Source organism: Chlorella variabilis (genome assembly GCF_000147415.1).
Source record: "Chlorella variabilis unplaced genomic scaffold CHLNCscaffold_11, whole genome shotgun sequence".
Classification (NCBI taxonomy): domain Eukaryota; kingdom Viridiplantae; phylum Chlorophyta; class Trebouxiophyceae; order Chlorellales; family Chlorellaceae; genus Chlorella; species Chlorella variabilis.
Window position 1 is genome coordinate 195,796 of NW_005435077.1, and position 19,047 is coordinate 214,842.

Genomic DNA, 19,047 nt, shown 5'->3' on the forward strand with positions numbered 1-19,047 from the left:
TGCGACGGCAGCTGTCGCTGCGGCATGTCGCCATGCCAAGTGGTGCACCGACTCGCCAGGGCCAAGTTTCCTGGGACATGTCGACAGCACGTTGGCCATCACAATGTGCCTATTTCTGCCGATGTATCGTGCAGCAAAAGGCCGCTGAAGTGTGTACTGCGGGCGGGACGGGACACATTCCATTGCTATAAAGCGGCGCCATCCGCCTCCCGCGCATCCATTTCTAACGCATTCCACAGCCTAAAAGGCGGCAATAGGGCTCCCGACGACTGTGACCACCACCCACAAACCTCGCATCTCAACATGGCCACCGTTTCTGGCCAGCAGGCCTTTCCGGGCGCCTTTGCAGTCTCCTACAGGTAGGTGCATCGCCGTGCGGTCATTAGTTCACCGCCCCAACGCGGTGACATCAGCCTTTGCCTGCCCTTCGTTGCCCTCACACAGCCCGCCCCTGCTCCCCTCCAGGATGTTCCAAGGAGTGCGGCTGCTGCAGTGGAGCGCGGAGAAGAGCCTCTGCCGGGGCCTGGGCGCCATGCTGCTGAGACATGCCGAGTCCGACGTCGTTCCCAGCTTCGTCTCCACGGCACTGGTACTCTCCGACAACCGGCGGGAGACGCTCTCCGCGCGGCTGCAGCAGGCGCTGAAGGCCGCCGCCGCCGAGCTCAAGGCGGCGCAGGCTTTGGCGGCGGCAGAACTTGCGGCGGCGCACGACACAGCCGCAGACTGGGAGGACCGCGCGCTGGACGCAGAGCTGGAGCTGCAGGGCTGCCGGGCCCAGGACAAGGCCTGGCAGGAGGTGGAGCGGCTGGAGTGTGCGCTGGAGCGGCAAGCGGCGGCGGTGACGGTCGCCGAGCAGCGGGCGCAGCAGGCGGAGGAGGCGCTGCTGCTGGAGCAAACCGCCCACAAACACACCAGCCAACAACTGAACCAGGCAAGCTGCAGCCATAGCAGGGATGGTGTGTCGGGGCGGCACGCTGCCGTGAAGGCGCACTGCTTGGCTTGTCATGGGCGTGCGGTGAGCCTGCCCGCGTGACTGGCTTGCCTGCTCGCTTACCCCTCCCCCGCCCGCTCCCTTCTCTTGTTGCAGGCGCAGCAACTGGCCGCCCCCCGCATCCGCTCCAGCTCCAAGCGCCGGGCCGACCGCTATGCCGCCGGCTTTGAGGCCGCCTTTGCCAGCTACAGCACCGGCATTGCCGCCCTCAAGCAGGCCAGTGAGAAGAAGGAGGCCCCCAAGCAGGAGGAGGCCCGCATGAAGCAAGCGGTGCCCGAAGCAAAGAAGGCGCCATGTGCTGGTGCTGGCCAGGACGAGTGGATCCCCGCCTTCTGGCCTGCCGCTCTTTCTGCCCAGCCCCCGGCGCCGCGCCCCAAGAACAGGGTGGTGCAGCTGCTCTGCTGCTGAGCCCTGAGCGTGGCGTCCGCGATTGGGCGAGCGAGGGCTGCCACCTCCAGAATTGAACGTACCCCCATTTATTGTTGCAACGCCAGCACCCCGATACTGGGCGCGGCATAGAAATAGCTTGCTGCCTAAGCCTTCAGGCAATGACCTGCAAGCACCGACATTCGTGTGCCTTGCCTTGCCTAAGTTGCAGTTGTACATGCTCAATGACTTGTCACGCTTGAACTGACCTGAACTGACAAATTCTCTTGACAGCAGTTGTATGTTGTTGTTCTCGGGGCACTTTTCTCTCTGCCCAGTGTTCCCTTTGATATGTTGGCATTTGATTTGATTAAAGATGCCGGCAAACAAGTCCAGCCTTGTAAAGCCAACCAATACCAACAGTGCACCGTGCTCGGCGAGGAATCATAAGCGAAAACAGCAATATGGTGGCTCGCAAGCCTCACAGAAGTCGGGCTGCCCTGCCAGCTGGCCCACGGCAGCCTCCTCATGCCGCGGCGGTGTCCACGGTGGCCAGCTTGACGGTGGCCAGCTTCACGCCCTTGCCCCACACAGTGTAGGCAACCTTCACCGTGTCGTCGGCCCACTCCACAATGCTGGGGCAGGAGAAGTTGCCTGCGGCAGCATGCGCAGCACGGCGGAGGGGTCGAGACGCGTTTGGAGGAAGGGCGACACCAGCGGGCCATGGGCTAGTTGGCAGGAACGGCTGTCCAAGCTCAGCGCGCGTCTCGGCTGCTGCCCTGCAAGGATAGGGCCGGGTCGGGCTGCTGCATGCGCGCCGCGCTCTCGCTCTCACCCGTGGCATCCTCCTCCACCATGGCCAGCGGCTCCCAGCTCTTGCAGTCGTTGACGCTGAGCGCCAGAGCCAGCGGCGCGCGGATCGTCTGGCTGTTGTTGAACACGCACAGCACCTGGCCATCGATGGTGACGGTGGAGAACGGGGAGTTGGGGTTGGGCAGGGAGTTGTAGGTGGGCCGGCTCCACGTCACGCCCTTGTCGGCCGAGCTGCTCATGTAGGTCCGCCCTGCGCGGCGGCAGCGGCGGCATGCTTTCCCGCCAGCAGGCAAGGGCCGGCCCCCCACAGTCCGTCGTGCAGCCAACCCTTCGGAGCTCATCAGCATGCAGGGAGCCTCACCCGTGGAGGTGCGGAACATCATGATGAGCTGGCCCTTGGAGCCCTCCTCCAGGGTGGGGTTGACCAGCCAGGTGCGCGCGTCCTCAATGTCGCCAGACGCCTTCCAGGTGGCGCCGCTGTCGCGCGAGATCAGCACGCACGCCGCTGTGGTCATGCTCTGCACGGCAACAATGCAATGGCGGCGTGTGAGCCAGGGGAGAGCGGCTGCGCGCCGGCTTGGCAGGCCCCAGCCAACGACATGCGGCGAGCTGGAGAGCAGCGAGCTGGACCTTGAAGGCAGCAAGGCGGTTCCGCTGCAGCGAGGCTGCGCACGAGGCTGGGCATGCACGGCGGGCGCGGCGCGGCGTGGCGTGCCTGCGGCGTGGCGCCGGCGGGCGCCGCCATCTGCAGCTGCTGCTCGGGCGCCTCGCTGAGCGGGTGGAAGCCCTTGCCGGTGAAGGTGTGCCAGGACTCGGCGGGCTCGCGGTGCACGGGCAGGTACCAGGCGCCGTCCTGGGCCACCAGCAGCCGCCCGCTGCACACCTTGGGCACCTCCTCCTCCGCCTCGTGGGTGTAGATGGTGACGGGCGGCAGCCAGCTGTCGCCCAGGTCGGGGCTGGTGATGTACTTGATGTCGCCGCCGGGGCTCAGGCTCTTGCGCGACTCGCAGTAGAAGAGCAGCAGGCGGCCGGAGGCTGCGGGGAGGGGGTCCAGGGGTGAGAGGCTTGAGGAGCTGTGGGAGAGGTGTGAGTCGAGAGGCAGGTGTGGCCTGGCGGTCAGCTCCGGCCCGGGGCACAACCAGCGGGTACAACGGAAGAGCAGCGCACGCATGCATCCTGCTGGCATCCTGCTGGGCCGCACTGCTGCACCTATTGCTGCCGCGCTGTGCGGACAGAAGGATCCCCTGCTGCCCTCCAGTCTTGCGGGCGGGGGCGGCCGGCTTGCGGAGCAGGTGCACCACGACCCGTCTGCCCTGCCCACCCCGCGCCATGCCAGGCAGCCAGGTCGGCACTTGCCTGCGTCGTAGTGCAGGCAGGGGTTCCACACGGGGGCGGGGCCCCACATCACGCACTTGTTCTCCGTCCAGGTCTCCCCGCCGTCCTTGCTGGTGGTGAAGCGCAGGTGCTGGGTGCGGCTGCCCTCGTACGCCTCCTGGGACGCCTGGTACGCCAGCGCCAGCAGCGGCGTGGCGGCCCCGTTGGCCTTCTTGATCACCACCAGGCTGCTGCCGCAGGCGTACTTGTAGGGGGAGTTGGCGTACTCCAGCGCCCAGCTCGACTTGAGCTCCGCCAGGGCGCCGCCCTCCTTTGCGGCCGACATACCCGCCCCCATGGTTGCTGCGCCTGCTCCCGCTGCTGTCGCTGCAAAGCCCGGAGCTGCCTGCGGCAAGCAGATGCATGTTGGCGGGCTCAGCGCAAGGCAGCAGGGCAGCAGCAGCAGCAGGCAGAGGCGAGCGGGCAGTGCGTGTGTAAGGCGGCAGCGGTGGCGGCAGGCGGGAGAGGCACACTGCTTGCTTGCCCCGAGCGCTCGCTCGCATGACGCGGCTCGCTGTTGATGGGCATGAGCAATGGCAAGGGGGCCGCGCAGCCAGCGCGCACTGCTCGCACCCACACAGGGCAAGCGGGGCGCGCCTGAGAGGGGGTGGCAGCTGCGACCGGAGGCCTGCTTCCAGCTCGGTGATCGAGCTGTTAGATCGCCGGGCCGGAGGGGCCAGCTCGATCGGAGCTGAGAGCTTTACTTCGAATGGCTTGATTGAGGGCGGCGCTGCCTGGTTGCGATGCAGTCTCAGGTCGCCAGCAGCGCAGCCTGGTTGCGATGCAGTGGCGCTGAGAGGCGCGCAAGCAAAGCAGCCAACCGTGTTTCCTTCTTCCTTTCAATCTCCCCCCAAACACTCCCCTGGGGCCTCGCCCGCATTGTCAGGCACCTGCAAATCGAACAGCATTTGAACTGGGCCAGGGCCGCCCGCAGCTGCAGCCGGGGCGCGCCGCACAAACAGCCAGCCCCCACAGGCCCTGCCAGCGTGAGGCGGAGGAAGCAGCGATCGCGATGGCGGACGGGCCCGTCGGCTACCTAGTTATCAACGTGCTCGAGTCCGCGGGACATGACAGCGACGACCAGCAAGTTTGGGAGCCCGACTTCAAGTCGGGCTATGCCCGAGGTGAGCCTGCAGGGGTCAGGGGAACGGATGCAGAGGGGCACAGCAGCGTGCCTGCCTGCCAGCGCCCCAACTGCAGCGGGGGGCGGCGGGTGGAGCACCGGTAAGTCGGTGTTCCGGGCAACAGATACTGAGATTGCTGCCCGGTAACCCATGCTGCTGCAGTGGAGATTCGCGGTGGCGCCAAGACGATCAAGGTGTGCCAAGGTGGCAGGGTTCAGGGCGCCGCCGGCCCTCGACAGGAAGCTGTGTTGGCGCAAGCCGGTCTCAGACTCGTTTCCACCTGCTCGGTTGTGTTGCCCTCCTGCAGAAATTCACTAGCACGCAATCGGTAGCAGACAATGGCATCACTTGGGTGGAGCAGCTAACACTGTGAGTTGCGCTGTGCAGCCAAACAAATGATTGCCTGCTGCCCTGGCCTGCCACTTGTTGCACCGCCTGGCCTGCTCCTCCGCTGCTCTGCGAAGCGCATCATTGAAACTCACCTCACCGGCGTGCCCCGCTGCCCTGCTTCCCCGGCAGCGAGGTGCTGGAGGGGGCCAGCGAGCTGCGCATCATGCTGTGCCGGCCCAAGGAGGTGGGGGAGGGCGGGCGCAGCTCCTCCTCCATCGTGGCGGCCTGCGGCATCTACATGAAGGACATCCTGGAGGCGGCACCCGTGGACAAGTACTTTGAGCTGTACAAGCCAGGTGCGGGGAGGTTGCTGGGGGCAGGAGGCGATGGACGGATTTGCGGCCATGGGTATTTGAGCTGGGTGGTGCCAGGACAGCAGGTTGTGCATGCAGAAGCAGCCCCAGACCGGCAAGCGCGTGTCAGCCAGGCCGGCCAGCTCGTGTGGCGATGCACACCATGCTCTGGTGCTTCTCCCCTGGGGCAGGCGGCGGCTCAGCGGGCGGCTTCATTCGTGTGGCCATCTCCTTTTTGGAGCCCGACCAAGTGCGCAACGGCGACCTTGTGGGCTCGGGCGTGGAGGGCGGCAGGGGCCAGAAGAAGAAGGGGTGCGCCCGCTTGGCCGCAGCCTGGCTGCCTGTACCTGCCTGCCTGGCAGGGGCTGCCTGCTGTTGGCTTTGTTGGAGTCGTGTTTGGCTTTGTTGGCGTGGCATTGTTGCAAACCTCCTTCCCGTTGGACGCATGCCCACCCTGCCCTCTCGCTGCGCCGCTCCCCTTGTCCCTTGCAGCGGCATCCTGGGCCTGCTGCTGAAGCTGGGCGTGCTTGCGGCGGGTGCGGCGGCTGTGTACACGGTGCTGGACAAGCAGGGCGTCATTGGCAAGAAGAAGGAGGAGCCGTTGGCGCCTGCCAAGAAGAAGAAGTGATGGAGCCGCTGTCAGCGTGCCTGATACCAGCAGCAGGCGGCACGGCTTGCATCGCTCCAGGCGCCGTGCTTCTCACCTGCTGCATCACTCATCTTTTCGCTCACCCTTGCCCGGGGCAGCCGCAGCAGGAATTGCAGCAGGAGGCACTTCGGTAGTGCACCTGCGGGCACGCTGCCCACACCACACCCTGGTCGGCTCTCCAGCTGCCGGCCACCTGACGCCTCGACCTTTTCATTTGAATTGCTCCCCACTACGATCAACTCAGTTCTGTATCCTGCTTGTTTTGGTGTTGCCGGATTCATCGAGGTCCTCATCTATGTGCGCCAACCCCCGCAGTGAACGGCGGTGGCACCGCCGTCGCCTGGGCGTGCCGACCATTTAGACGATTCACCGCAGCACTGAACCGTTTGTAACCTCAACAGTTGTCTTACAGGTGCAGAGGTGGTGCATTAAAGGAATGATGGGTATGGTATTCAGAGCAAATGGCAGGGGGCCAACAGTCAGATGAGCAATGCAGAACAGAACATTGTTGTGCGGTCAATCCTTGAGCGGAATGAGGCGCCAAACCACCGCCAGCGCAGCGCCCAGCCACACCATGAACACGATGCTCACGCTGGACGGCACAGCCACCAGCACGTCTGCAAAGTGTTTGGTGCTGAGGGTGTAGCCCAGCGCCGCTGACTGGAGCCCAGTTTCCAGGGAGACTGCGGGCAGAGGGAGGCGGGGGCAGGGGTTCAGGCATCGGGAGGCGTTCAAACTAGCCAGCCTCAATCTCACTGCACCCAGAAAGCTGGCCGTGGACGGAGCAGGCAGGGCAGGGCAGGGCTGAGCAGGGTAGGGCAGAGAACACGCGGGCTAGCATCAGCCAGGCGCCCGAACCGCGGGCCACCCACCGGTGCGGGACGTCTTCTCGTTGAAGCCTAGCAGCCTGGGCAGCAAATATCCCAGCAGGTAGCCAAACGAGTGGAGCAGGATGACGGGGGTGCAGGCGGCCAGGCCACTGGCGCGCAGCACATCAGCCACCTGGGCCACCGGCACCGCACATAGGATCACAGTGAGCGCCAGCGCGAGGAGCGGCATCAGCGGCCGCACGACGTCCACCTGCGGGCGGGTGGGTGGGCGCGCAGTGGCGGCGGGGCGTCGATCGCTAACGAAGCTGGAACAGCAGGAGGGGGCAGGGCTGCCGCACAGTTCCTCCTCATTCTGCGGTCCAGGAGCTGCTGGCTGCCGGTTTCCGAAGTTTGGCCCGCTGCTTAGGTGGCACTCGCCCACAGCCCCCACCTGCTTCTTGAAGAACTCGTTGGCCAGCAGGCCCAGCACCGTGGGCAGCAGCACCAGCTGCACTGTCGACTTGAACAGGGCCTGCAGGCGTGGAGCAGCATGAGCGCCATGGCAGTGTGCTCATGTGGCTATGCTCAGGTGTGCCCAGCTACCAGCCACCAGCGAGTCTCCGCCCTGCACCGGCTCACCAGGGCGTCCACTGGAATGTAGGCGCCAGCCAGCAGCGAGGTCAGGGTGGGGGTCATGACTGAGGCCGCCACGGTGGAGGCCGCCGTCATGAGCACCGACAGCGCCACATCGCCATTCGCCACATATGTGGCCACATTGCTGGCCTGGCCGCCTGCAGGGACCAACAGGGTGCGCTAAGGAGGGGTGCAGCTTTTTCTGTCTTCCCAACAAGGCAAACACCGCGGTCAATTCTTTTCTTGAAGTCAGAAAGCCGATGTCGCACCGGGGCAGCAGCCCAGCAGAATGAGGCCGGTCGCAAACGCGGCGGGAAGGTTCATCACGCGAGAAATGAGGACGGCCAGGAGCGGCAGGATGGAGTACTGGCAGATAAAGCCCAGGAGCTGCAAGAAAAGTGTAGGCAATGGCGAGACAATACCTGGGAAAGCCCTCCAACTCAACCATCAATCGACCTCTCGCACATGCAGCCAACTCACTATGGGGACCGGATTGGCAGCGCACTTCTGAAAGTCCTCCTTTGTCAAGCTGAGGCCCATGGCTAGCATGAGAAGTCCAACACCCCATTCAAATTGCTGCGTCGTCATCCAACTGAGCGTGGCGGGGCGCAGAAAGGCGGTGGTGCCAGAAATGAGCGCCTGCGGCAGTACAATGAGCACATTTCTCAAGCAGGGATGACAACTTGCACCCGACTGCCGAGACACGCAACAAAGACTCACTCACCCAGACTGGAAACAGCATGGTGGCAATTTCAGCCACCCGCTCCAGCTTGCTGGGGCCAGGCACGGCGCCGCCAGCTGCTGCAGCTGAGCAGACCGCTGCCACGGCTCGCCGCTGGTGCCTGCAAGTCGGGCGGCGGCGGCAGGCGGGTGGATCATCTTGCAGCGGCAGCTGTACTACCTGGATCACTGTTTGTGATCGGTCATGCGTGTTCTCCCAGGGTTTTGGAGCGGTAGGGGCTCTGCCGGTGCCCACCTGATCGGCGCTGCGGCAAGCTGCGGGCGTGTCGGTCCTGGATGACTTTTTGGTTGCCACTGCGACATCATGGGCCGTCTGTGGCGCCCCGGCACGGCCCCTGCGCCATGGGACGCCGGCTGTAGTCCTACAGCGCTCAGGAGCGCAGCAGCCAACATGGGCAGAGACAGCTCGCACAACAACAGCAGGATTGGACTGGAAGGCGTCGCCGCGTGTATGTTGACTGAGCACCTAGGGCTCTTGCCGGCCGCCAGGTGGCCAGCGACTTCGCCAGCAATTGCCATCTTGATGTGGTTTACAACTGAGAATGAATAAAAAAGCTCTTCAAGCACATGAGACCCAGGACCTGGACCTATGGTTGAGGGTATGGTAGGGGCAGTAGGGGCATGCGCGAAAAGGGCGGAGGGTACAGCTCGGTGGGTACAGTATCATTGCCATGCCACGCACAGTGCAGGCATGCGGCGCATCAAAGATACAAAGACAACAGCTGCGTGCTGGCCAAACGGGAACAAGGAAATTTGTGTCGTGCGTGCTTTCTCAACAAGAACAACTACAGGTGAAATGACTCAGCAAAGAGGGGTAGCGAAGCTGCTTGAGCATACTGTAATTCCGGGGGCGTGGATATGGAGCCGTGCCGGATGGTGCAAAGAAAAAATGAGGGCGAGGCCCCTAGGGGCGCAGAACTGATCAGTTCATGCGGCGGGCCTGGCCAATCATGCGGTAGCGCCTGCGCGCCACGTTAGCACGCGGGCCCCGGTTCTCCGGCCCGCGCTGGCGCCCCTCCTCCGCCTTGCGCCGCAGCACCGACACCTCCTGCGCCATCGCCTGGCGCCCGCCACGGCTGTCCTCCGGGTGCTCCGCCGCTGGCGCCGCCACCACCTCGGGGGTGGAGAGCAGGAGGTCGGAGGAGGCCACCGGCGCGCCGCTCAGGTCGGCAAACACGCGCCCCTGGGAGGTGGCAAACAGGGTGGGACTGGGCGGGTCCTGGTCCAGCAGACCCCCCATCTCACCCATGCTGCCAAAGGAGCCCAGCCAGGGCCTGCAGGGGCGGGGTGGGATGGGGTGGGGGCTGCAAGTCAGAGCAACGAAAACGGCACCACGGTAACTGCCACGGGCCCACTGGCGCCCCAACAGCTGCTTACCCCAGCGCCATCCGGCCACTGCTAGAGCGCGCCACCGGCTGCGCGGGGGCATCTGACGCAGGCACCTCCTGCTGCGCCTTGCGCCGCGGGAAGGAGAGGCGCGCACGAATTTGACGAGGTGTGTTATGGTTGGTGACGGTCTGCAGGTGGAAGCAAGAGGATGGGTGGCGCATGAGGAATGGACTGCGGATGCCACCACCCTGCTGGAGCTGGGGCGGCGCGCGCCGGCAAGCGCGTGGTGCCCTCGCTCCCAGGAGCGCACCCCGCCCATGACACCTCGCGGGTGGCGTTACCTGAGCTCGGGTGCGGCGTGCGAGCTTCTCCATGGCGAGCGGGTGGAGGATCGCGGTCTCGGAGATGGGGTGGCGGGGCGAGTCGCTGCTGGCGGGCAGAAGTTCACAGTTGGCGATCTGCGATTGCGTGGTGCGGGGTATGCGGCCGGGGCGAGCGTGGCGGGCATGAAGAACCCTGCCCGGCCTTTCCTAGGCCAGTCTGCATGGGATGGCCGCGTGGCAGGCCTGTTGTCGCGTCTGTGGACCCATCTGATCAAGTGACAGCCAGCAGAGGCCAGAACGAGGGCCCGACACCACTCCGACAGCTTCTCGTAGTTCTGACTCCCAAGAGCAGCCAGGTGCGGCGCCCAAGAGGCCTGATCATGCAGCGTTGAATGAACGGATGCAGGCCGCGGGTGAATGCCAAGGGGCGGCGGCTAACCCGCGCCCACCCGCCCACCCGCCTCCGCCACACCAGTGCGGTTGTGAAGTTCTTTGCTCTGACTGGCCGTGAGTTCATGTCATTTACAATTGCAGGCTATCATGGGAATGCAGCCCATCGCTCCGGTAGCCCAGCGGCTGTTATTGGGCATGGTCGGCATAGGGAACATGGGCGCGGCAATGGCCACGCGCTTGCTTGGAGCAGGTGGAACACTACCGCCCCTGCAGCCGGAACTGCTGCACATTCTGCATTCGTGCTCAGCGATCGATTTGCACCACAGCACTGCACATGAAGGCCTGCTTTGCCACCCAACACCGTGCCGCAGGCTACCGCCTCGTGGTGTGCGACCGCAACCAGGAGGCGGTTGAGCGGCTGCAAAAGGCTGGGGCCAAGGCGGCTGACACGCCCGCGGCGCTGGCAGCCACGCCAGGTGCGCAGCGAATGCTGACCGCTCTGCTGTGCATGCACCTGGCAGCACGCAGCGCAGCTGACCAGCGCGGCCTCCATCGCTCCCCATCCTCCCTCGCGCACCTCCTGGCGCTCCCCTGCAGCGACCCGCCCCCGTCTTACGCCCTGCCCCCTGCAGGCCTCTCTGCCATCATCTCCATGTTGCCCTCCTCGGAGCACGTGCGCGCCGCCTACCTGGGGCCCCAGGGCATCCTGTCGCTGGAGCCGGGCCAGCTGCACCCCCACCTGCTGGTGGACTGCAGCACCATCGATCCCATCACCGCCAAGGAGGTGGCGACGGCGGCGGCAGACAGCTACCTGCACCTGCACGCCGCCGAGGCGCACGACGGGCAGCGCAACCCGATGATGATTGACGCGCCGGTGTCTGGGGGCGTGCCGGGGGCGCAGGCGGGCAGCTTGACGTTCATGGTAGGCTGGGGAGGGAGGGGCCTGGGGAGGAGCAGCCTGGCGCCTGATGGTGACTGCGCATCAATGCCGCTTGCTGAGCTTGCTTGCTGTGCCCAGTCGGCAACCCCGCATCGTGCACCTTTGTGCCACGAAAACCGGTGGCTGCTGCAGTGTGGCGGCCCACAAGCGGCAGTAGACGCCGCGCGGCCGCTGCTGGAAGTCATGGGCAAGCGAATCATGCACTGTAAGCAAAGGCCCTCTTGCCTCTTGCCCTGCTTCCGCGTCCTGGACACTGCTTGCTCTGCTTCCCGTGCCCACCGGGTGCGTGCACGATGCCTGCAAGCCCTGCCGCGTTGTGTTCACCTGCACCTACACGATCACTGTACCTGCCTGCAGGCGGCGAGCACGGCGCTGGCACGACCGCCAAGCTGTGCAACAATCTGGTGCTGGCTGTCAGCATGGCGGGGGTGTCCGAGGGGCTGGCGCTGGGCAAGCGGCTGGGCCTGGTGCGCTGGGAGCCAGCCCCGAGGTTGCGTGGCCTGTGCAGGCGACTATGTGTCAAGCCAGCTTGCTGCTCACTCCTGGCGGGCCACATGCCGCTTGGTGCTGGTGGGGTGGGGGTAGGGCTGCTCAAGTCGAGGAGTCATCATCATCAGCTTTGTCCCCCTCCATCTTCCTTCAACGTTCGTCACCCCCGCCGCAGGACCCCGTGCTGCTCAGCGAGATCTTCAACACCTCCAGCGCCCGCTGCTGGAGCTCAGGTGGGTGGGCGGTGGCAGTGCGACGCGCTCTGGCGGGGACCCTGAGCCCCATGCACATCCTCCACACCCTACCTACACCCATCTGCCCTGCTGTGCTTGCCCGTAGACACCTACAACCCTGCCCCCGGTGTACTGGAGGGCGTGCCCTCCTCGCGCGGCTACAAGGGCGGCTTTGCAAGCAGGCTCATGGTGAAAGATTTGGGGCTTGTGATCAAGGCGGCGCAGCACTGCGAGTCTCCCACGCCCATGGCGGAGCACGTGCAGCGGTGAGCTGGCGGCTGCCCGGATGGCGCAGGACCGCGGGCGGGTGGAGGGCATGGCTGCGATTTGCCTTGCTTGCTTGGAGAGGAAGGCCCTGGCAGTTAATTGTTAGCCTGAAAAGGTGCCGGGGCTCTCCTGAATGCAGGCTGTACGAGCAGGTGGACCCTGCGCTCGACTTTTCAGCCATCTACACAAATGTGTACAACAACCGCGGGGGCTGAACCTGGTGGGTCCGATGTAGAGTGGTGCGCTTTGCAGCAACACAATAAACAATGAACCCATCAAAAACATTCTGCTGGAGTGCCCAGTTGCCAACCAATCTGTTGTACACTTGCCCTGTAACAAAGCAAGCATACGGCTGGCAGGCCCATGGCAGCTGACGTGGTTGCCCGGACCGCCACTCGCTGCCTGCCTGAGCCTGCCAACAGCCAAACAGATGCAGTCGGTTACAGCTTGCAGCAAGCTGGGCTGTGTGCCTGGCTAGCCAGCACCCTTCCCCTGCTTCCTCACTCATCCTCGTCCCCTAGCTCTATCTCCTCTGGGTTTGCCGCCGCTGCCGGCGCCGCTGCTGCCGCCGGCTGCTGCCCCAGCACCGCCGCCAACGCCGCATCCACCGGGCCTTGCTCGCCATCGTCATCCACAAAATCATCATCATCATCCAGCTCTATCTCCTCAGGGTTTGCCGCCGGAGGCCCCACCGCAGGCCCCGCCGCAGGCGCCATGCCAGCTACCGGCACGCTGTTGGCGCCGTGCCGTAGCCGCTGCCGCCGGCAAAGCCGCCGTCGCCAAACCCGCCGCCGCTGCCGCCCTGAAAGCCGCCGTAGCCGCCGCCGCCGCTGCCGTAGCCGCCCGCCTCGTGCTCCAGGTTGTACGGCAGACCTAGCAGCTCCAGGAACGCCACCGTCTGCGGGTTGCGCACCGCTTGCTGCACAAGGACAGAGCGGTGGGGGCAAACTGAGGTCGATGGGGGCATCGCTTCAACATCCTGGCTGGCTGGGCCTGCACGCTGGCCCTGCCGTCTGGCCCATGCAAGGTACATCCTGCTGCACACTAGCAACATGCTTTGCATGCACTTGGTATGGCGCACACCTGCGGCATGGTGCCAGAACGCATCTGCGGCTGCGAGGGGTCGTACGCCGGCACCGTGCGCACAAAGTTGCGGGGCACGGCGGCGCCGCCGCGCTCCTCCAGCCGACGCCGCACCTCCGCCAGCTCCTGGGGTGCGGGCGGCGGCGGCGGGCCGCGCGGCAGCGGCGCCGCCCGCCGCTGCAGGCTCAGCAGGCCGTGCGTGGAGCGCAGCACCGCCAGCCACTCCTCATCATAGCTGAACTCCAGAGGGCCCTCGGCATCCGGGAACTCGATCACCTGCTTGGTGGGTGGGCGGCGTGACATGTGTGCGCTTGACAAGCATGCCTGGACGGCACACCGGGGGCACACAGGTGGGTGCAGGATCGGACGCACGCATCCACCCCGGCCCTCCGCACCTGCAGGAAGCTGCGCCCCGGCAGGCATTTGTCCAGGGACAGGAACCGCGTGGCCGTCGGGTACTGCTGCTGCGCCTGCTGCTGCGCCTGCTGCGCCTGCTGCTGCGCCTGCTGCGCCGCCGCATGCTGCGGGGCGTCGTGCACCACCAGGGCCGCAAACTTGGTGTGCAGGTGGGCGGAGAACCAGTAGGCGGGGCGCAGCGCGCCCAGCAGCTGCGCCGCGGGCGGGCTGCCCAGGGAGTTGTCCGCAATCTGTGGCCAGGGGGAGGAAGGGGGGCGCGGTGTGTGGGGTGATGGTAGCAGGCGGATGGGTGGGCTGGGATGGGTTGCGTGGTCAGCGGCAGGAGCAGCAGGCTCAGCAGCGCGGCGCGGCAGAGCTGCTCTCCAGCGCCTCGCCGCCATCCCCTTCCACGCCGCACCTCTCTGCGCAGGAAGCTCTTGCGCTGCAGCAGGCGGTTGGTGTCGCCGTGCCGCGCGATGCCCTGCGGCCAGTCGTGGCTGAGGAAGACGTCCAGTGGCTGGCGCAGGCGCAGCAGGCGGTGCACCTGCGTGTGGGGTTCAGGTGGATGGCGAGGGTGGGGCCAACAGCCAGGAGCAGGCGCCTCGGCGGGCTGGGCAGGGTGCAGCACACCCGGCTGTGCTGCAGTCCCTCGGCACACTCATGCCACCACCCCTCACCGCCCACCCCTCGCCGCCCACCTCCAGCTCGCGGATGTGGTAGGCGCTGCGCATGCTGCCCGCGTGGTACGGCGGCCGCTCAAAGTGGCCCAGCCCGTAGTGCGGCTCCTTGAAGATACCCGACAGCCCGCCGATGCGCACCCCGCCAAAGCGCACCACCCCGGCGTAGCCCAGGAAGAAGATGTCGGGGGCGGCCCAGCCGCCGTAATACAGCTCCCACAGGTAGTTGGCGGCCTCGTGGTTGCCGCCAACTGCGGTGGTGGGGGTGGGGTGGGGTGGGGTGGGGAGGTGCCGGAGGAGCAGGAGGCGGTGTGGTTGTGTGTGTGTGTGTGTGTTGCATATGGTTGTGGGGGGGGACGGAAACGCAGCACCGTTTCGTGCAGCGAGCACAACAGTGCCACTGGCAGGGCGGGCGTGGCTGGCCGGCCCCTCCACGCTCCCCTGCCTGCCCCTCCCGCTCCCGCCGCACACGACTCACTGAAGAGCGTGGGGTAGGGCGGCTTGACCTGGCCAGAGTAGTACTTGTAGAAGGTGGCGATGTGGCGGTACTTGGGGGGGCAGGCCATGCACTCCAGGTCGTCCATGTTGCGCACAGCCTGCGGGGAGGATGGGGTTGACAGGGTAGGTGAGGCGAAGCGGGGAGCAGCGGGCCAGCGATGGTCGTTCGGTAGATGTTGCTGACCTTTGGCGGCGGTGGTGACACGACCGCCTGTGCAGCAGCCACCACCAACTTGCCCGCATTCTGGTGACAGGCCCCCTGCTGGATGGCTGTCTGCCGGCCCCACCTGGAAGTCGCCGCAGCAGATGAGCAGGTCGATCTTCCTGCCCTCCTTCTGCTCCAGCAGCGCCATGGTCTCGTAGATGCGGTCCAGCTCGCCGTGGCCGCACCCCTCCACCGCAATCTGCAGATGTGGCGGGGCAGGCGGTCACGCACCGGGCGGAACCAAGGGCAGAGGAGGCACAGCAACGCAGCAAACACGGAGCAGAGCAATTGGGCACAGTGGGCGGCAAGCGGCGGGCGGGCGGCAGGCGGCGGGGGGGCATCAGACGGCAAGTGCCTCACCCGCAGGCCCCTGCGGCTCGGCGTCGCCGCCATTGTATCGTGTCAGCTACTTGAAGCACGCCAGGGCAGTGAGGCGGCGAGGAGTTGGTCGATGGGAACCCAGGCCGTGCCTTCAAGCGTTGAGCGGTGTTCCACAGCAATCTGCCAAGGCCAATTGCTCAAATCAAGGGCGTGCGGATGATTCATAAACTTCCGGCCATGTATGTACGGCACTTGTCCCGCCAGGTGTTTTCGCGGCAGCAAAATGCAGCGCATCGCGTCAAATGGGCTATCGCTGGCAGTTCTGCGGTGCGATCTAGTGTGTCTGCAGTCATGTGTATGCTCTGTGTTGCCCGCAAGGGCTCCGCCCTCTCAAGCGGTGCTCGCCAGCTGCTGAGCAACTGGCAGTGCCCAGTGAAGGCTTCTGGCTCCCAGCTGGCCCAGGGACGGCTCTTCAGCAGCCTGCCCGAGCCTGCGCACGAGCCCACCCGCCCGAACGAAGTGGAGGGCAAGGTGTGCGCTACTACTACCACGATTCGCTCAGGACTGCAGCCCTGCTGGCGGCCAGTGCCTTAGGCAGCGATCCAGAGTGAAAAAGCAGGAGGGGGGCAATCAAAGGGCTACTATCTGGCCGCTGCCGCTGCCGCCACCGCCGCTGCCGCCCGCTCACAGCCTCTTGGTCGCGCTTGGTTGCCGCAGGTGGCCCACCCCTCCCTGCTGAATGAGGACCTGCTCAAGGCGGAGTATGCCGTGGTAAGTCATGAGTAGGCCACTAGGGACGTTTGCAGACGCGGCGCGTGCTCCACCAGCCGGGAGAGGCCTGGGCAAAGCACCGACCCTGTACTTTCTCTCCGCCTCGTGCAGCGTGGGGAGCTGTACAACAAGGCGATGGAGCTGCAGAAGCAGGGGCGCGAGCTGATCTTCACCAACGGTATGTGGAGCAGCCTCAGCGTGTTTCGCCGTGCCCTGACAGCCGGTCAACACCCACTGCCGGCACACGTTTGCTGACGGTTGGCGCCCGGCCTGCCTGCGCGAATGCTGCGTGCAGTGGGCAACCCGCAGCAGCTGGGCCAGCAGCCCATCACCTTCAACCGCATGGTCACCTCGCTGGTGGCGGCGCCCTTCCTGATGGGTCACCCCTCGGCGCCCTCCATGTTCCCCGCGGACGTGCTGGAGCGGGCCAAGAAGATCAACGGCATGTTTGGCGGCGCGCTCGGCGCCTACACCGACTCGCGCGGCAACGCCGGTGTGCGCCAGGAGGTGGCCGACTTCATCAAGCAGCGCGACGGTTACCCCTCCAACCCAGACAACATCTTCCTCACCGGTGTGTGTGGTGGGGTGGTGGTGGGCGCAAACGATGATGCGCCGCTGCCATGCCGGCGCCTGCTCGTTTTGCGGTGCGAGGAATCATCGTGCCTCACACCGTCCGCCTCCCTCATCCCCGCAGACGGCGCCAGCGTGGCGGTGCGCCTGCTGCTCAACGCGCTCATCCGCGACAGCAGCGACGCCATCCTGGTGCCCATCCCGCAGTACCCGCTGTACTCAGCCTCCATCCAGCTCTACGGCGGCACGCTGCTGCCGTACAACCTCAAGGAGCAGACGGGGTGGAGCATGGACTTCAACGAGATCAGCCGCAGCGTGCACGACGCGCGGTGCGTGCACAGCGTGGCGTGGTGCCACCCCGCCAGCCTGCACACATGGATCCGGCAAAACGGAGCAGCAGCTGCAGATGGCTTGAGCCTTGCGCCCGGCCGCTGCTCCCATGGTGCTGCCGCTCTTGCTCCTGCTCACCCGCCCACCTCCGTACTCCCCCCTTCCTGCAGCAACCACGGCACCAACGTTCGCGCCATGGTGTTCATCAACCCGGGCAACCCCACCGGCCAGTGCCTGACCGAGGACAACCTGCGCGACCTGGTGCGCTTTGCCGCCAAGGAGAAGGTGGTGCTTATGGCGGATGAGGTCTACCAGCCCAACATCTACCAGGTGGGCAGGCGCTCTGCTCCCGCTGTGTTACAGGCTGGGGCTGCTGCTGCTCGGATGCAGTGTGGGCTGGTGCTGGTGCTGTGGAGGCTGCAGATGCATGCTGGCAACGGCGAGGCGGTGTGCGGGCTGTGTGCAGTCTGCTGCGTTGATGGATGGGGCAGCTGTCGTGTGTCGGCCAGCCGTGTGCCCAGCGTCGTCGTGCCTCCCTCCTGCCCCGCGCCCGCTGCCGCCGCAGGACGAGAAGCCGTTTGTGAGCGCCAAGAAGGTGCTGGGCGACCTGGGCAAGCCCATCAGCGACAGCGTGGAGCTGGCCTCCTTCCACACCGTGTCCAAGGGCGTGCTGGGCGAGTGCGGCCTGCGGGGCGGGTATGTGGAGCTCACCAACTTCCACCCGGGCACCGTGGACGAGCTTTACAAGGTGAGGGGGTGCGGTGGCGGCGGCCTGCGCGCAGCTGCATGGGCTGCATCAGCGTGCATCGTGCGGCAGCAGAAGGGTCGGCCTCCCTCGAATGCTGCGGCATGTCTCCCGGTCCCTCCCCTGCCTTCTCACCCATTTGCCCATCCGCCGCCTTGCCGCAGGCCGTCTCCATCAACCTGTCCCCCAACACCACCGGCCAGGTGGCCATGAGCCTGATGGTCAACCCGCCCAAGCCCGGCGACGAGAGCTACGCGCAGTGGAAGGCGGAGCACGACGAGGGCCTGGCCTCGCTGCGGTGCGTGGCAGGCGGCGGAGACGCGGCGCTGGAGGCGGTGGTGGTTTGGCATGGGTTGGGGGTGGGTGGCAGAGGTCACGGCCCATGGCACATCGTCCCCGGCCTGCTGTAGCAGAGGTGCTGACCCCTGCCTCGTGTCCCCCTCCGCCACCGCAGGCGCCGCGCCCACGCCATGACCGACGGCTTCAACGCCCTGGACGGCGTGACCTGCACCTTCACAGAGGGAGCCATGTACTCCTTCCCCCGCCTCCACCTGCCGCCCAAGGCCATCGCCGCCGCCGCCGCCGCCGGCAAGCCCGCCGACACCTTCTACTGCCTGCAGCTGCTGGAGGCCACGGGCATCGTCACCGTGCCCGGCAGCGGCTTTGGGCAGGAGGAGGGCACCTTCCACCTGCGCACCACCATCCTGCCGCCCGAGGCCAAGATCGGCGAGTTTGTGAAGCTGTTCCAGGACTTCCACAAGGCCTTCATGGCCAAGTACGCCTGAAGCACGCCACCCCCTGCGTGCCTCCTGCGCTACTGACATCCAGCGCCTACTGACCTACTTCAGTTTGCATGCAACGGAGCGCACCCAGGCTCGATCCAGTTGGTGCCCTCCCGACCCACTTGCCTGGGCGCTCCCAGCTCTTGTTTTCCCTTAGTTTCCCGCCTGCTTTCTGAAGCCAGCATGACATCAGCAGCATTCATCCCCCATGTACTTTCTCCCTTTTCATGTCATGACACTCTTCCGTCGGCATTTCCTTCCCATTCAGCACCCATTCATCCATTCCGTTCCGCTGTGTTTTTGTTGTTTTGAACGAATGAGCGACCGCCATGCACTCGCATTTTATCTTTGCAGCCTGCAGGCTGACCCTGCCATGCCCTTCCTGTGCACTGCCCTGCTCTGGAGCCGAGCTCCCGCTTGGTAAACCAACTTCTCAGGAGAGAAGCCCGCAAACGGACGCCGGCAGTTGGTGGTGGTGGTGGCCGAGGAGCTGAGCGGGCACTGCCACGAAA

At 65.7% G+C, this 19,047-nt stretch overlaps 5 protein-coding genes across 5 annotated transcripts; 2 read left to right on the forward strand and 3 right to left on the reverse strand.

The window, feature by feature from the left end:
* Nucleotides 1–1,883: 1,883 nt before the first annotated feature.
* CHLNCDRAFT_134209 (hypothetical protein) lies at nucleotides 1,884–3,830 on the reverse strand (the record flags this gene model as incomplete). Its single annotated transcript, XM_005847321.1, has 6 exons — nucleotides 1,884–2,011; nucleotides 2,193–2,420; nucleotides 2,532–2,688; nucleotides 2,844–3,205; nucleotides 3,380–3,429; nucleotides 3,523–3,830. The coding sequence occupies 6 exons, from the start codon at nucleotides 3,828–3,830 to the stop codon at nucleotides 1,884–1,886; spliced, it is 1,233 nt and encodes a 410-aa protein (XP_005847383.1).
* Nucleotides 3,831–4,556: 726 nt separating this feature from the next.
* Nucleotides 4,557–5,979, forward strand: CHLNCDRAFT_134210 (expressed protein; the record flags this gene model as incomplete). Its single annotated transcript, XM_005847177.1, has 6 exons — nucleotides 4,557–4,668; nucleotides 4,831–4,862; nucleotides 4,976–5,037; nucleotides 5,188–5,354; nucleotides 5,543–5,663; nucleotides 5,844–5,979. The coding sequence occupies 6 exons, from the start codon at nucleotides 4,557–4,559 to the stop codon at nucleotides 5,977–5,979; spliced, it is 630 nt and encodes a 209-aa protein (XP_005847239.1).
* Nucleotides 5,980–6,516: 537 nt separating this feature from the next.
* Nucleotides 6,517–7,982, reverse strand: CHLNCDRAFT_134211 (hypothetical protein; the record flags this gene model as incomplete). The annotated part of the gene is made up of 6 exons (XM_005847322.1): nucleotides 6,517–6,683; nucleotides 6,873–7,080; nucleotides 7,261–7,341; nucleotides 7,449–7,600; nucleotides 7,712–7,829; nucleotides 7,923–7,982. The coding sequence occupies 6 exons, from the start codon at nucleotides 7,980–7,982 to the stop codon at nucleotides 6,517–6,519; spliced, it is 786 nt and encodes a 261-aa protein (XP_005847384.1).
* Nucleotides 7,983–8,697: 715 nt separating this feature from the next.
* Nucleotides 8,698–15,409, reverse strand: CHLNCDRAFT_57928 (hypothetical protein; the record flags this gene model as incomplete). The annotated part of the gene is made up of 12 exons (XM_005847323.1): nucleotides 8,698–9,457; nucleotides 9,561–9,700; nucleotides 9,854–9,970; nucleotides 11,046–11,106; nucleotides 12,883–13,076; nucleotides 13,241–13,516; nucleotides 13,636–13,887; nucleotides 14,055–14,180; nucleotides 14,314–14,564; nucleotides 14,792–14,909; nucleotides 15,099–15,215; nucleotides 15,377–15,409. The coding sequence occupies 12 exons, from the start codon at nucleotides 15,407–15,409 to the stop codon at nucleotides 9,106–9,108; spliced, it is 2,037 nt and encodes a 678-aa protein (XP_005847385.1). The 3' UTR covers nucleotides 8,698–9,105.
* A 257-nt stretch (nucleotides 15,410–15,666) lies between these two features.
* On the forward strand, nucleotides 15,667–18,973 carry CHLNCDRAFT_57929 (hypothetical protein). The gene is made up of 9 exons (XM_005847178.1): nucleotides 15,667–15,868; nucleotides 16,055–16,108; nucleotides 16,220–16,286; nucleotides 16,404–16,679; nucleotides 16,803–17,007; nucleotides 17,179–17,338; nucleotides 17,574–17,756; nucleotides 17,918–18,051; nucleotides 18,208–18,973. Exons 1-9 carry the CDS (start codon nucleotides 15,689–15,691, stop codon nucleotides 18,536–18,538), a joined length of 1,590 nt encoding a protein of 529 aa, XP_005847240.1. The 5' UTR covers nucleotides 15,667–15,688; the 3' UTR covers nucleotides 18,539–18,973.
* Nucleotides 18,974–19,047: the final 74 nt, after the last annotated feature.

What these genes read in the sequence shown, in the direction of transcription:
- CHLNCDRAFT_57929 (XM_005847178.1), top strand. Translation starts at nt 15,689, where the DNA reads ATGTGTATGCTCTGTGTTGCCCGCAAGGGCTCCGCCCTCTCAAGCGGT. An exon ending in CCGTGGACGAGCTTTACAAG is followed by an intron (nt 17,757 to 17,917) that starts GTGAGGGGGTGC and finishes GCCTTGCCGCAG; the next exon opens with GCCGTCTCCATCAACCTGTC. An exon ending in GAGGGCCTGGCCTCGCTGCG is followed by an intron (nt 18,052 to 18,207) that starts GTGCGTGGCAGG and finishes CCGCCACCGCAG; the next exon opens with GCGCCGCGCCCACGCCATGA.